Here is a 14,603-nt window from a genome sequence, read left to right as displayed (position 1 = left end):
AATCTCTATTGGGCTTGTACAGTGCCACTATTGATGGCGGAGACTGTAAGTTTGGTTGGATGGAAACAGTGGAGGGAAATAATGTTTAATCCTTTCCTCTTAGCCCTCAAAGCTCTATTTGACTTTATTCTGTCAACTTCCTTTTCCCTTTAACATATCTCCGTTGCTGCGCCACCAGCCACCTTACCAGAACCCTTTCACCATCTACATTATCTGCCTTGATGTGTTCATTATCGGCTCTAATTTTATATATCCAACAAACGCAGCACGTTGATGCCTCATCCCTGGCAGCAGGTCCCATATCGCAGCAGCCAACGTTCACGGCAACAAAAATCTAATGGTACTTGCTTGGTTACTCAAATCTTCAAGGGAATGCCTAATTCATTACACAGTTTATCAACAAAATCCCCTGCATATACTTCTTTGAAACTATTTAAGTCTGAAAATGGAACATACTCCATAGTTACTAGCAGAGAAAGCAATTAATGGAGGCAAATGTGAAAGCTCTCATCAGATTGTTACTTTTGGCTGTGTGTTGAATTGAACCCAACTATCTTTATTCTGTAGAGAATTTGAAGAACGTCTCCTCTTTAATCTGCGTATTGCAATGAAATCGCTTAATCTTAAGTTCAAAAGAGGGGCAAAAATAAATAAATAAATAAAAACAGAAAGAAAAAGAGAATCCTGTGTCATATGCCAACTTCATTAATGACAATCACAAGTGGAATATGTGCCAATGCCGGTAGAAGGGTGCAGCGGCATGTTGACTCCATACGCGTCTACTCTTTCTCTTCATATATTCTTGATAAGCTAACAATACCACTAGCATTGGATTTGAGGATAGGAAAGGAGATGTTCAGCTAGGCCTTTTCTTTCTCTTTAAAAGGAGTTTGAGCAGAGTACTCATCATTGGTCAAATGGAGTCACTGCAGTTCCTTAAACCTTCCACTAATAGCTGTTCATGCTATCCAAATTTAGCTACCCTATAGATTTCACCTTATATTAGATGAAGAAACTACAAAAACTTCAGTTAATTTAGTTATTTTGTACTAGTCAGCATGTGAAATACATTAAATGAATGATTTTATTGAAAAATGTTACAAATGTCATGACCAATTTAATAATATTAATTCCAAAAAATGAATAGAAAAGAATGATTTTCTATTTTTCCCCCTAATATGCAACAACATTGTCTCTGCACAGCTAACTCACACAACCTTCCCACTAGGCTAATTTGACATGGTTAATTGAACCCCAAGATGGCCCAAGAAAACCCTCAAAAGCACTTTGATGCTGACTATGATGATTCCACTCCGGATCTTATGGACTCAAGGACTTGAACAGCCTCAGCCATGCTTGGTCTTCTTGAAGGAACCTCAGATGTACAAATCAATCCTAATTTCATAACCTGAATCAACTCATTCTCTGAAAAACCTCGTAAATTTCTATCAAAGCAATCTGAAGCTGAGCCAGTCCCCAACAAACTACGAACATATTCACACAAAACAACTACCTCATTTGCTGATGGACTCTCTACTGGTTTCCTCCCAGTAACCAGCTCCAAAAGAATAACTCCAAAGCTGTACACGTCACATTTCTCACTCAATCTTAGACTTTGAGCTAACTCTGGTGCAACATACCCTACAGCATTATGGAATTTGGTTAAACCATAGTTGTCCAAAATGGGTAGCAGCTTCCCCAACCCATAATCAGACAACTTGGCTTCATAATTTTCATCTAAGAGTATGTTAGTAGATTTGATGTTGAGATGGAGTATTGGAGGCCTACAATCATGGTGAAGGAAAGAAAGCGCTCTGGCTGTTCCAAGAGCAATCTGAAACCTCCTAGACCAGTACAATTCCCTATTACCAACACCAGTACTGGTGCCTGGATAATCAAGTCCATGTAGATTATCATATAGGTTACCATTTGGAAAAAATTCATATAAAATTAGCTGCATTGTTGAAGACCAGTAATAACCTTGAAAAGCAACCAAATTCGGATGTGGAAGGTTACCTAATCGTCCAATCTCTTGCTCAAATTCATCCTGGCTTCTGATTCTACCTAGAGTCTCAAGCTTCTTCACTGCAATTGAGATCCCACCTTCAAAGTTAGTTCTATAGACTGTTCCAATTGACCCACTACCAATCAAGCATTCCTTGTCAAGCAAAGCTTTGGTACCAGCTTCCCAATCTTCATATTTCGAGGGTAAAGTCTTGCTGAACAGAACTAACTTCCCAATTATAACAGTGGAATCTGTCGAACCCATTGGTGTGCTCTCAACAACCATTGTTTCATCCTCCGTTTTCCTACCTCGTGCTCTAATGTTCATGATTGATACCACACAGACACCAGTAAGGATCAATGCAGCAGCAACAATTGCCACAATTACAGAGTTGCTAAGCACATTTTTTTTCTTGGATGTTGGATTTGTGCCATTGCCGAGGCAAGAAATGTCCAAAGGGGGACCACAAAGCCCAGAATTATTAAGGAATGCAGATGGACCAAACGCCTGGATCTTTGGTATCGAAGGAATGGGACCAGAAAGGCTGTTGGAGGACAGATTAAAATTTGTTAAGTTTGTCAAATTTTCAAGGGAAGATGGGATTGACCCAGAAAAGTTATTTTGTGAGAGGTCAAGAGCTAGGAGGTTTGACAGGTTTCCTACAGTCTCAGGTATGCTACCATTGAGTTGGTTACGATGCAGGTCAAGAACTTCCAAGAAAGTCATATTGTAAAGTGTATTGGGAATTTCTCCATCTAAATCATTACCAGATAGATCCCTGCATCAACACAGCATAAATATAAGTTTGGATCAAAAGAATGCTGATAAAATCTGAAACATAACGAGATGGTTACTAGACTCACAGCTCACGAAGATACTTGCAATTGCTTATATCTCTAGGAATTTCGCCTGTAAGGTGAAGATTGTGCAAATCCAAGACCAGAAGCAGCTCAATGCCTCCAAAACCTGCAGGGATTGTTCCATCAATCGAATTATTGCCCAAATTAAGCACCCAAAGCATCTTCAGATCAGCAATCCCAACTGGAATAGTCCCATTTAGCCTGTTAAATCCCAAGTTGAGAACTTTAAGGATTTTGCATTTCGAAATACTCAATGGGATCTCTCCATCCAAATGATTACCCGAAGCATCGAAGATTTCCAGTCTTTCGCTACAGGTTCCAATCTCAGGAATCTCTCCATGAAATCCATTATTCGATACATTGAAATAACTCATGTTTTGGAATCCAAGAACCCCAAATGGCGTCAATCCGGCAAACATATTGCTGCTAAGATCCAAAAAACTCAATCCCTGGCATCTTGAAATCTCCTCCTGCACACTCCCTGTTAACATATTGCTACTCAAAGACACATATTTCAACACAGGAATATCACAAATTTGAGAAGGCAATTCACCACTGAGACTGTTGAAAGAGAAATCAAACCCTTCAAGCTTAGTACAATTCACGATCGAAACCGGAATTGGACCAGAAAGACTGTTATGAGAAAGAGAAACAAACTTGGTCTTGTAACAAAACTTGAACAAAGCCGGTGGAATCTCTCCACTATAACCATTCCTTGACAAATCAAGAAACCTAATACTTGGCAAATCACCGATGAATTCTGGGATTGACCCAGACAAGGCATTAGAACTCAAATTTATCTTCCACAATGTGCTTAACTCAGCATATTCTTGTGGGATATCACCCGTAAATCGATTGCCAAACAATGTCAAAATTCTCAAAGATCTCAAACCTGATAATGAAGGTGACAAAGTCCCAGATAGGTTGGTCTTCCATAAAACAATTCTCTCTACAAATCCCAGCGAATTGCAGAACACACCACTGTAGTCGCAAGGATTGCCATTTGGAACCCATGTAGCCAAGCTATTGTAGGGGTCAATGGTGATGTTTGCCTTGAATTGCAGCAAGATCTCCCCCTCCGTAGCCGGTGCAACAGTATAAATTAATCCAAGAAAGCAAGAAATCAAGAGCAAAAGAGCATGAGAGACACAAAGTTGATAAAATCTTCTCATGCTCACTGTACAAAATGTTGATTAATGGATCTATCCGTTTGGCATTATCGATGCTAGATCGAATTGAAAGAGACTTTAGGCGGCCGCCTTGCTGCTTTACTAGAACCGATTCTTGGAATTTTCATGGTAAGAAACACAAAATCACAATCATCACCAAGAAGCAGCATTTTTCAACTGGCTTCAGGTATCACTGAATTTGAAGAAAGGTCGTCAATTGTGAAAACATTAGCACACAAAAACATGGAAAAATAAAAGTAAAACCCTTTAGTTTAGGTGATGGCGGAGGTGGGGGTTTTACTTTTCTGGGGCTGAGTAAAGAAATGAAATTTAGGAGAGCAGGGAGAGAAGCATGGGAAGTGATGCAATGAGAATGGTGATGGTGGAGGTGGAGGAGGAATTGAAGTGGTGACAGACAGTACGTTGGCTGGAAAGGAAGCAGGTGAGCCAATTTAATAACCTGCTTTAAAAGGTCCCTCTATATATGTAAGGATGGACGCCAAGAAGGCCAACAGAAGATAAGCCACGTGCACGTCCATGTCTCTCTCTGGCTCTCTGCATAAAAAAACCGATGTTAATGCAGTCATTATGAAATAAGAAAGCAAACCTCTAATCTGTCATGTTCACTGACCAGCATGAGCCTGTGTGTACAGTAGTATATTTATTCCCTCTCACCAACCTGGCCACATTGGTCTCCACCTCAGCATAATTGAGAGAGAGAAAAAGGGTGAGAGTAAAGAGAAAGAAGGAGAAGAGGTCTTTTGTGGGCTGGTTTTTGTCTCTCTTGTTGACGGGTTCTTGAGGTCCTTTTTGTTTGAAGTTGCTTTGCATCCATTCTGGGAAGGACTTTGAGAGGACATCCGTTGTTTTCTTTATTAATAATAATAATAATAATATTATTATTATTATTATTATTATGATTATTAGTCGAATGGGACTTCAAGTCTATTATCCCTTTTTTTTTGTTTTTATTAAAAAAAAAGGAAAAAAAGTCATAAATTTCTAACAAAAATGGAGTGGTTCCATACACAGTGATTCCAGCTGGAGATGGGAATGCTCCCCACTTCGGAAAAGAAGACCACTCTCTCAGTTCATGCCATTTGGATATGTCTTCTCTTGTGGAAGAGTAGAACAAATGCTCCCCTGAGTCAGAAATAAGAGAGTGAATCACTAATAAAATTATCACAATTTTAGTAAAATTTTTATTTATATATATATATAATTTTATAATTAATGTGAGGTCTGAAGAATCAATCCACTAGACACACTATACATGAAACCTCAATCATAGGCCTATTCTTGTATAATAAAATTTTAAAATTTAATAAAATTTAATTATGTATATTTTTAATTTCTATCAGTTGTACCAAATGGACTTAAATAGAAAGCAAGTGGTCCTACACAAAGCATTAATGGCCGTTCATCATTGAATAATTACTGGTGAGCTTGATTATTGAATCTTGACCTTCTACGGCGGTCCCACTTGTTCCTTGTGTATGCCGTGTTTGATCGGGTCCATAAATAAAGAAACGAAAACTCTTTAATTTGTGCAGGTGGCAAAGGATGTTAGTGGTCCCTACAAAAATCCAATCACAACCTTCTGTTTCTTTCCCTTTTTTTTTTTTGGTTTCTTTTCCTTTAATTTGCTATATCAACGATATTGCTGCTGCTGCAGCACACATAATTTTGGCTACAGAGACAGCCCATTTCTCAACCGAGCTTAATGAGCGCGTAATTAACCAAATCTGATGGGTGAATGCGCGTGTAGCTTACGGGAATGGATGTGCGAGTGGATTACGAGTTAAAGCAATTTTAATTTTTTTAAAATGACAGATTTAATTAATTGACTGGCCAGCACCTCACCCAATGAATTTTGAGCCTTCCCTTTTCTCAAGATTTGCTCATGCACATATCCTTTCACTAGTATCTCCTCATATTCTGAGATCTTGAAATCAAGCTGCTTATGTTTTAGCGATAGAGATAATAAATGTGAATCTATTTTTATGTATTACTCACTTGAGTCTCGTTGGCTCACAATGGCTTATTTTATAGAAAGTTTACTTTCTAAAAAATATGATTTAAATATATTTTATTGGCATTTGATGCTTACTAAACTATAGAGAAAAATAAAAAGAGTGAAGTTGGAAGAAAGAGAATTTGATGCTTACTAACTTAAAATTCCTTAGATTAAACAGAGTAATTTACTTGCTAAACTTTAAGGAAACGGAACCCACCAAGTTTCTGAAAGTTAAACAATTATAATAATCAAGTTAACGCAAACTCTCCACCCAATTTTGTCCCATTCCCCCTGCCTATGTAACCAAATAGGGACTACCATTAAAAAAATGAAAAAGAGCGTTAAAACTTAAAAGTACATGGTTGGTTAACCTTTTAACACTCCGCCAAACCTATCCTAAATTGACATTTTTGCTTTTGTGTTACCTGACTAATGCTATGCATGCTTTGGATTTTAAAAGCTTCATTTTAGTCAAGATGTCAGGAGGAGGAAAAAAAAAAAAAAAAGCTTTTCCAATGATCAATTCCATGTATTTCTTGCATGAGAATACCATTGCAATTAATTTCTATCATTATTTTTACAAACATCAAAGGCAACAATGATTTATTCCATGTATCTCTTGCACGAGGATATCATTGCAATAATAATAATTGAATTATTTTTGATATTTGTGGAAAAGCGAATGAAGAAGCACAGACACGTTCACTCCGTGTTAATATTTGAAAATAAACACACAAAATGGTGACTTATCATGTAAGTTCGGGGTCTCAGCAGTTACACGTCGGGTGTCAGCCAAGGTCTAGAAAAGGTTTGACAATGGCAAGAGTACAAGAGGAATGATGATCATATTATGATTACCATATTTCAACGATTGCAACAGTGCAGGGCAGTCATGATACAGCAGAGATTTGCCTTTACTAATTGCATACGTGAGAATAACAAGACATGTTTCACTACACAAGTCAACAACAACACTATATATAGTTCATTTACAAGCGACAACTTCACCCAAGTCCAATTTAACCTTTTCAAGGCAGATACTTCAATCATATACAGATAACAATTGAAAGAAATGGAGACCTAAAGAAGTGAAAGTTGATAAATGTGAACCCAAAATAGAAAAAAGAATAAGCAAGATGGCTCTACAGTCTATACGATGTTAGACGTTTGTCCTCTTCCACGACGTCTGTATAGCACCACTGAAATTGTCATGCAATAACTCCTTCGATGGATGAAGTTGTTCAATAAAATAAAACCTCATCCGCCCTAATCATGCTTAAATACGCAATCCTGAAAAGTCCAGGGTAGCAGATAGCTTTCCCTTGACTCTTAACTATATTTCAGAACCTATGCCAGAAGTGGTTCGTCTTGCAATACTTTGAGCTGCCTCTTTGCAAATACTGTAAAGATAATAGTAGTGGCTACTGTTGCACAGAAACCAATGACATTGAAAACAATTTGTGGAGCTGAAAGGGAATGCCCGTCATTTGAAGCATCTGCCAAGGTCTCTATAAGGATTCCACTGCAATAAATCAAAAGTATGAGTTCAGGAACAAGTATCATATGCATACGTTTTGTTTAAGAACCATATTTAACAACCAATGTCAGGAGAAAAATGGACTGCCAACCAGTGATTGACACAAGAAGAAAAGAAAGAGGCAAGCAAACATGGCCTAGCTGCTTTTGAATAACTTTATGCATTCAGAAGAAGATGAGAGAGAATCTGACAATTGAAATGTTCCATGTGTCACCCAAACCTTGCTCTCAAAAATATTGTTAAAAACATTGTTACCATTGGAAGTGCCTGTGATTACCAAGCCTAAGTTATCTGGGCTAAAGGGGCATTACACGCAAATGGAATTGAAGCAAATAATCTCAGTGAAGAAAAAGTTAAAGAGAGTGGCAAGAAACATACTGAGAGCCGTGATCTAGTTGAATCTGCTAGAATGAGGCAATTGTTCCTTGTATGGATGATTCTACATGTTAAAGCCTAGAACAAGCTTAAAGTCAGCCACAGACCCCACAAATTGGTTTGTGGTCACCAGATGAAAACCTATGACATGATGACTACAGGGCAAGAACCTCACACCTATAAGAAGTCGATTAATGAAGAGCACTCATCAGCTGAGGAAGATTAGAATGGCATGCAAAGCTCCAAAGCATAAACTCAAACGTCAGCACATACCTCCTTATACTATCCATTGAGCACTCTCAAGCATAGTTGTATCCTACATCAACAAGTACCAAGCTCATCTAAAATTCACCAGGTTTAGCCCCAAGCTGACTACTCCCAAAGTTTAACACCCTGCTAGCGCTCTAGTCATCTTTTGAGCTCAATGCTATGCAATGCTGGTATCTGCTATGATCAAGACATCTGATTGGTGGGCAACAAAAAGATTGTTTCAGGAGAGAGAGATATGCAGCATGAAGCTTAAGAAACAACTCACACTCTCACACACACAAGAGAAAATTGAGAGAAATTCTCTGCAGGATTTTTTTTATTAACTGAAATACATGTAAATAAAGGGTATTTACAGAGCTTTTAGACTCCCAAACCTAATAGGAATATGAAACTATTAATTAGGAAGTTTAGCTAAAGCTAAATACAATAAGACGATATAAATAAAATAGGAATTAAACTAATCCTAGATAGAATAGGAAAACATAAATAAATCCCAAATAGAGTTGGAATGCCCCTAAATTAATTCTAAGCTAATTTCCACTGCTGTTGCTTGATAAAATAAGAAGTCCAAGGTGAATTAGGACTGCTGGAAACAAGTTTTGGACATAAAGAACACTGCTGCTGCCCTTGGACAGAAGGCCACATGCCCTAGGCGCCTGTTTGGGAGCTTGGCATGTACTGTTCTGTGCCAAAATGCCCTTCTGCAGGAACATGCCAAAATGCCCCGCATCAAAAAAACTCTAGAAGGAAGCCATTCATTGTTTTTCTAGAGATATATAATTTAACCCAAAACAACTAAGCTTCATTCTCAAACTAGTTGGATTTAGCTATATGGATTAATTTTCACCATAAATGTTGAGCCCAAAATCAGGTCACTTCAGGAATTGGTGAGTGAGAGTCCAGTGTGATTTATGTTTTATTTTTGATGGTGGGCTAGAGAACATTTGGTAATCAAGCAAGAGAGAGGAAGCAAGGAGTGCATGCTACTTTCTAACAAAATTTTTTGGTCAAGGATCAGATGCCTACAATGTCATAGCATCTTATTCAAAGGTTTTCAAGAGTGTTATTAAAGATGCCAGGCGAGGTGTGCCCCAATCCCAAGAGGCGAGCACCCCTGTCACCTAGGTGCTGAGGCGCTAGGCCAGGCCAAGTGAGGCGTGCCTCTTTTAAAGTAACTTTTTTAAAAAAAAATTTTTATGTTTTAGGGTTTCTCTTCTTCTATTCTCTCCTTCTCTTCTCTCCTCCTCCTCTCCTCTTCTCTTCTCTCCTCTCCTATTCCCCAAACCCTAATAAAGTGGAGTTAATTAATCTTTTTTTAAATTTCATTTCCTTTCTATAACCTTATTATTTTCGGCTTTCTAGTTCTCTTATATTACATGTAGTGCAAATAATATGTTCTTTTTTTTCTCTTTTCAATATGCTTTTTTACTTATTAAACTAGTTAAAAGTATGATATTTTTATGTTAAAAGCGCGCGCACGCGCGCGTGTGTGTGTGTGTGTGTATGAGCTATGGTGCCTCACTTCAAAAAGTCCCTTGCCTCGCTTATTGCCTAAAGCCATAGGGTACTTTGTTGCCTTAGTGTCACCTCTCGCCTTAATAACACTGGTTTTCAAGTGATATTAGGGTATATACCTCTGAAGTCTCTACCTGAAGTTACCCAATTGTTGAGAGGTTAAAATTTCAGATCTAGTCTTGGCAACTAACTAACTATCTATAAAGTCATTTTCCTATGGTGTTTTAATTAGGTGATGGCAGAGGGTTACGCCAAACAAGATAATATACAACAAAATTTCAATAGGCATTTAAATGAATTCATATGACAAGGAAAACCTATCTCACACAACACATGCTCTTTTATGCAAAAATAATATAGTTGTTAAAATCATTAATGCGTCCCCAATGAGTGATTCTCAACCCAAACTCAGGCAATGTAACTGGAAGTTTAAGTAAATCATAACCACCCAAAAATATACCCATCCACTCCTCCCCATCTCCCAAAAGGAACTTACAATTTTTTTTTTCAAAAAAAAAGTGACAGTCAATAAATGTAACAACACACCTAGAAAGTTAACATGCAACATATTGAAGAGCTACAGACATATTATGGTAGAATCCTATGTTTTGAGGCATACATAGAAACACATGCATATAAGTTTCTTCAGCAAAAAGGTATTCGATAGAGTCAGAGTTCTTACGTGTAAATTGCAACAAAGATCTCTGGCACCATTCCTACCAATGATCCTAAGATGTAAGGACCATACCTAACATTTGTGGCAACAGCACAATAGTTATATAAAATATATGGAAATGGAGATATCCTGATTAATGTTACTGCTCGAAACTGATGAAACCAGTTTCCTTCACCAGCTGCTCTCAAAACGGCAGCTTTCTTTGGATATTTTTCCAACCAGCCCTGCATCAAGAATTGTGGAAATACATTAGGCACGGAAAATTTAGAAAGGTGTAAATAATTAAACATGAAAGTTTAGTTCAAGATTCAAACTTGAATTTTATGAAGGAACAGAGAGCCAATGAAATATGGAAGTGATACACCCACAGCTGCTGCAGATATGATTAATAGAAATCCAAAGCCATAACCAAATGTCATCCCAGCTACCCACATAGAAGGTGTAGATGGTAAAAGTAGGGCGGGGAACAATGCCACAGAAGCAAAGAGCAGAACTGCCAGAACTGGAGTGCTAAATGTTGTTGTCTCCCAATTAATGATGGGTATGAGCTCCTGAAAATTTATTAATAAAAAATCAATCAGATTTAAATATGCATGAATATCCCACAAATGATGTGAAGCTTCTAGCATTTTTAGCTGGTTTTAGATTAATGCACACATGCTAGCCAATATAATCATACCCCTAATGTTCTATGCATCTATGTTGGATCATCAAGGGCACAAAGAAATGAAGCACCAGAAAAATGCCTAAGATCATAAATTCAGAAAAGACGTACTGGAGGAATATTGAAACAATTAAAAATCCTTAGGCCACACTTCTAAGAGGTAACTACAAATATCCAGTAATACAACATAGATCAAAATAACAACTATTAAAAGCAATTTTCAAAACAAAAGTCTGCGCGAATTTTAATAATCTTAATTACACATTACAACGCCCTTAGGTAATAAACAAATAGAAACTCTAACAAAGATAAAAATAAAGATTTTTCTTTAAATGAAAAAAAATAACCCCATCAAAAACCACCAGTCAACAAAACCCAGAACTGAGAATGTCCTAACTGAACCCTGAGCATACACGTAAATCAACCATGTTGCCAACTTTATCCATAAAGACTTCAATCTATTTGAGAGAACACTAACCAGCATCAGAAAGTATACTATAGAGGCAAACAATACAAATGAAAGCCACGGCACATACTTAGAATGTATAACTATAAACATAAAAGCACACTCAACTCAACTAAACCTTTATCCGAAAAATTTGGGATCGGCCACATAGATTCTCTCTCTCCACTCTAAATGATTTTGGGTTAAATCCTCGAAAATGTGTAATACTTCTAGGTCATGTTGTACTACTCTCCTCCAAGTCAGTTTAGGTCTAAACCTTCTTTTCTTTCTATCCTCTAACCTAATGTGCTCTACTTGTCTAACTGGAGTTTCCGTATATCTGCGCTTTACATGACCAAACCAATTCAATCTCCCTTCTCTCAACTTATCCTCAATTGGTACCACTTCTACCTTTTCTCTAATACTCTCATTACGGACTTTATCTAATCTAGTATGGCCACTCATCTACCTTAACATTCTCATCTCCGCAACTCTCATCTTAGACACTCTTTCAGTGGCCAACACTCACTACCATATAACATGGCCGGTCATATAACTCCCGTGGTAAAATTTTTCTTTCAATTTATTGGGATTCTTGCGATCACATGAAACTCCCGTGGCATGTCTCCACTTCAACCATCCGGCTTTAATACTATGACTAACATTCTCCTCACATCCCCCATCTACTTGAAAAATTGAGCCGAAATATTTAAAGTGATTACTTTGGTACAACACCACTCCATCCAAACTAACTCCTTCCCTATCACCAGTTCGGCTTTCACTGAACTTGCAATACATGTAGTCTATCTTCATTCTACTTAACTTAAAATCCTTTAACTCTAAAGTAATTCTCCAAAACTCTAACTTTCTATTGACTTCTTCTAGCGTCTCATCTATCAAAACTATATCATCCGCAAACCTCATGCACCAAGGGATGCTCTCTTGCTCTCTTGTATATGTTTCGTATAAGCATAAAAGCATAAAAAAAAATTCATAACTAGGAAATTTAAGGAAAAAAAATTAACATATGACATTTACAATTATAGAACAACTCAACGGAACCCATAACAAATGGCATACAAGCTCAAATCTTATAAGACCGGCATAATACAATTACATAGAAAAGAACCAAGTTCATTGATAACTAGCCTTGTTTGACAATTTAATGGGAACAAACGATCACCAGCAATAATCTCCAACATAACGAACTGCAATAAGATTGGCTAAATTAACTAATGAGTTAGCTCAGTACCACTGGAGTCGTCTCCAGGGCTTTGAGTAACCTAAACAAAAAAGAGAAAGTGAGAGAGATAAGCTAAATTAAAAGGCAAACCCACCCCATTCATGAAAAACACCAATATCAGCCCTAGAAACATGCCACTAAAAGCATTATGAAAATCACAATCAATAAACCCTAAATGTTACCGAGATCATGAAATTCATAAAATAAAATAATCTTATCCTTGAGAAAGTCCCCAGCCAATTTCCAGAAAAGCACCGACTAGCATATGACAACTCAACAAAATACCAAATGAAAAGAAAAATCAACGAACTCATGAAAGGCAGGCATCGTTTCCACCAAAAAGCATAAAAATTAATAATTGAAACTAACCTTGTCCATGAAAAATGGACCAACCCATTTGAGGAAAACAGCAGCCAATAAGCCTAAACAAGTAAACAACAAAGCCAACTTGATCCAATACCATACCACAGACCCTCTCCATCTCCAGAGACAGAAACTAGACCCTTCTGTTGTCGCAATAGGCCCACATTCCTCCACCTCACAATCTCTCAATTTCTCAAACTCCCCTTTGCTATCATCCTCATCATCACTACGAGCTTCCGCTCTCATCCTCAGCTGTGGCACCACTTCGTCATCCTCGTAATAAGTCATCTTTAGCAAAACAAAAACCCTAATAAAATAGAAGATAAAGAAAGTTTGTCTGTTTGGTTCCTGAGAAAACCAGACAGGTACAATCTCAATGCGTGGTCATTGTGGGAAAGAAATAGAATGAACGGAGCGAAGACTGGTAGATGAAAAACAGACGATCAATGAACCATTTAGAAGCCAAACGCGAGAAAAGCAGAGATTCATGCGTCGCGAAATTCTTATATAATTAGCTAATTCTCATTATAATATTCCTTATTCTTATTTACGATTCTGCCACACAAACGGCGACGTGTCGGTGCCTTTGCAGCGTTTGTAGTTAGTTCTTGCAACCAGACGGCGTCGTTTGCAAGGCCCGTTATAAAGCGTGGCGCGACGGGAGCGTATGTGGTGGTGACGTGGAGTCTGGGTGTTATTGTTGTCGTAACTTCCCCGTCACGGGAGGTATTTAAGTCACTGAGTCAGTTTACCGTATACTGAGTTGATCACTGCTTGACTCGGTTGTTATCATTGCCTTTAACGTTTTACTTAGCATTAGGAATAACATTTCAAATCGAATAAAATTTTTAATTAATTAAATTATTAATAAAAACTGAAATTAAGATAAAAGTGAAATGAGTTAAAACCAAAAGTATACATTTAATTATTAGTTATGACTGAATTATTTGAAAAATAATATATATATTATATATTAATTAATTATTAATAAAAAATATATTTATAATCTTTTTTATTTAAAAAAATAATAAATATAATTTAATATTAATAAAATTATAAAAATAATAACTATATATTAATAAAATTTGATTATTAAATTAAAAATAATTAAATCAATAATTAAAAATTAAATTTTATAATTATTAATTAAAAATTAGATTAAATTTACTCTTAATAGAATAAAATTTGATTATTAAATTAAAAATAATTAAATCAATAATTAAAAATTAAAATTTTTATAATTATTAATTAAAAATTAAATTAAATTTACTCTTAATAGAATAATTAAATTTTATTTATTTGATTTGATTATTCAATTATGTTCAACTAATGCACAATCTAACTTCACAATTAAATATAGATGTTGAAAGTTTAAAAAATATTTTTACAAAATATTATTTTAGATGTTATTTAAAATTGAAATTAATTTTAATATATTTTATTATTATATTTTAAAAAATTATA

The 14,603-nt window shown here is 36.4% G+C and overlaps 2 protein-coding genes across 5 annotated transcripts; both read right to left on the bottom strand.

Annotated features, from left to right (window-relative positions):
- Positions 1–1,050: 1,050 nt before the first annotated feature.
- Positions 1,051–4,680, bottom strand: LOC110631865 (probable LRR receptor-like serine/threonine-protein kinase At1g12460). The gene is made up of 2 exons (XM_021779858.2): positions 2,869–4,680; positions 1,051–2,783 (listed from the first exon to the last, which is right to left on the bottom strand). The coding sequence occupies exons 1-2, from the start codon at positions 4,035–4,037 to the stop codon at positions 1,298–1,300; spliced, it is 2,655 nt and encodes an 884-aa protein (XP_021635550.2). The 5' UTR covers positions 4,038–4,680; the 3' UTR covers positions 1,051–1,297.
- Positions 4,681–6,977: 2,297 nt separating this feature from the next.
- On the bottom strand, positions 6,978–13,635 carry LOC110631847 (uncharacterized). Of its 4 annotated transcripts, XR_002490578.2 has the most exons (6): positions 13,146–13,635; positions 10,739–10,975; positions 10,431–10,648; positions 8,237–8,425; positions 7,967–8,140; positions 7,427–7,573 (listed from the first exon to the last, which is right to left on the bottom strand). XR_002490578.2 is itself a non-coding variant. In XM_058137927.1 (4 exons), the coding sequence occupies exons 1-4, from the start codon at positions 13,425–13,427 to the stop codon at positions 8,368–8,370; spliced, it is 795 nt and encodes a 264-aa protein (XP_057993910.1). In that variant the 5' UTR covers positions 13,428–13,635; the 3' UTR covers positions 6,978–8,367. The 4 variants fall into 4 exon arrangements, 2 of the variants coding, with proteins under 2 accessions (XP_057993910.1, XP_021635535.2); XR_002490579.2 differs by lacking the exon at positions 7,967–8,140 and having other exon boundaries at positions 7,448–7,573; XM_058137927.1 differs by having other exon boundaries at positions 6,978–8,425.
- Between the last annotated feature and the right edge of the window lie 968 nt (positions 13,636–14,603).

Source organism: Hevea brasiliensis, chromosome 16, assembly GCF_030052815.1.
Source record: "Hevea brasiliensis isolate MT/VB/25A 57/8 chromosome 16, ASM3005281v1, whole genome shotgun sequence".
NCBI classification, from domain to species: domain Eukaryota; kingdom Viridiplantae; phylum Streptophyta; class Magnoliopsida; order Malpighiales; family Euphorbiaceae; genus Hevea; species Hevea brasiliensis.
This window is presented reverse-complemented; position numbering and strand designations above follow the sequence as displayed.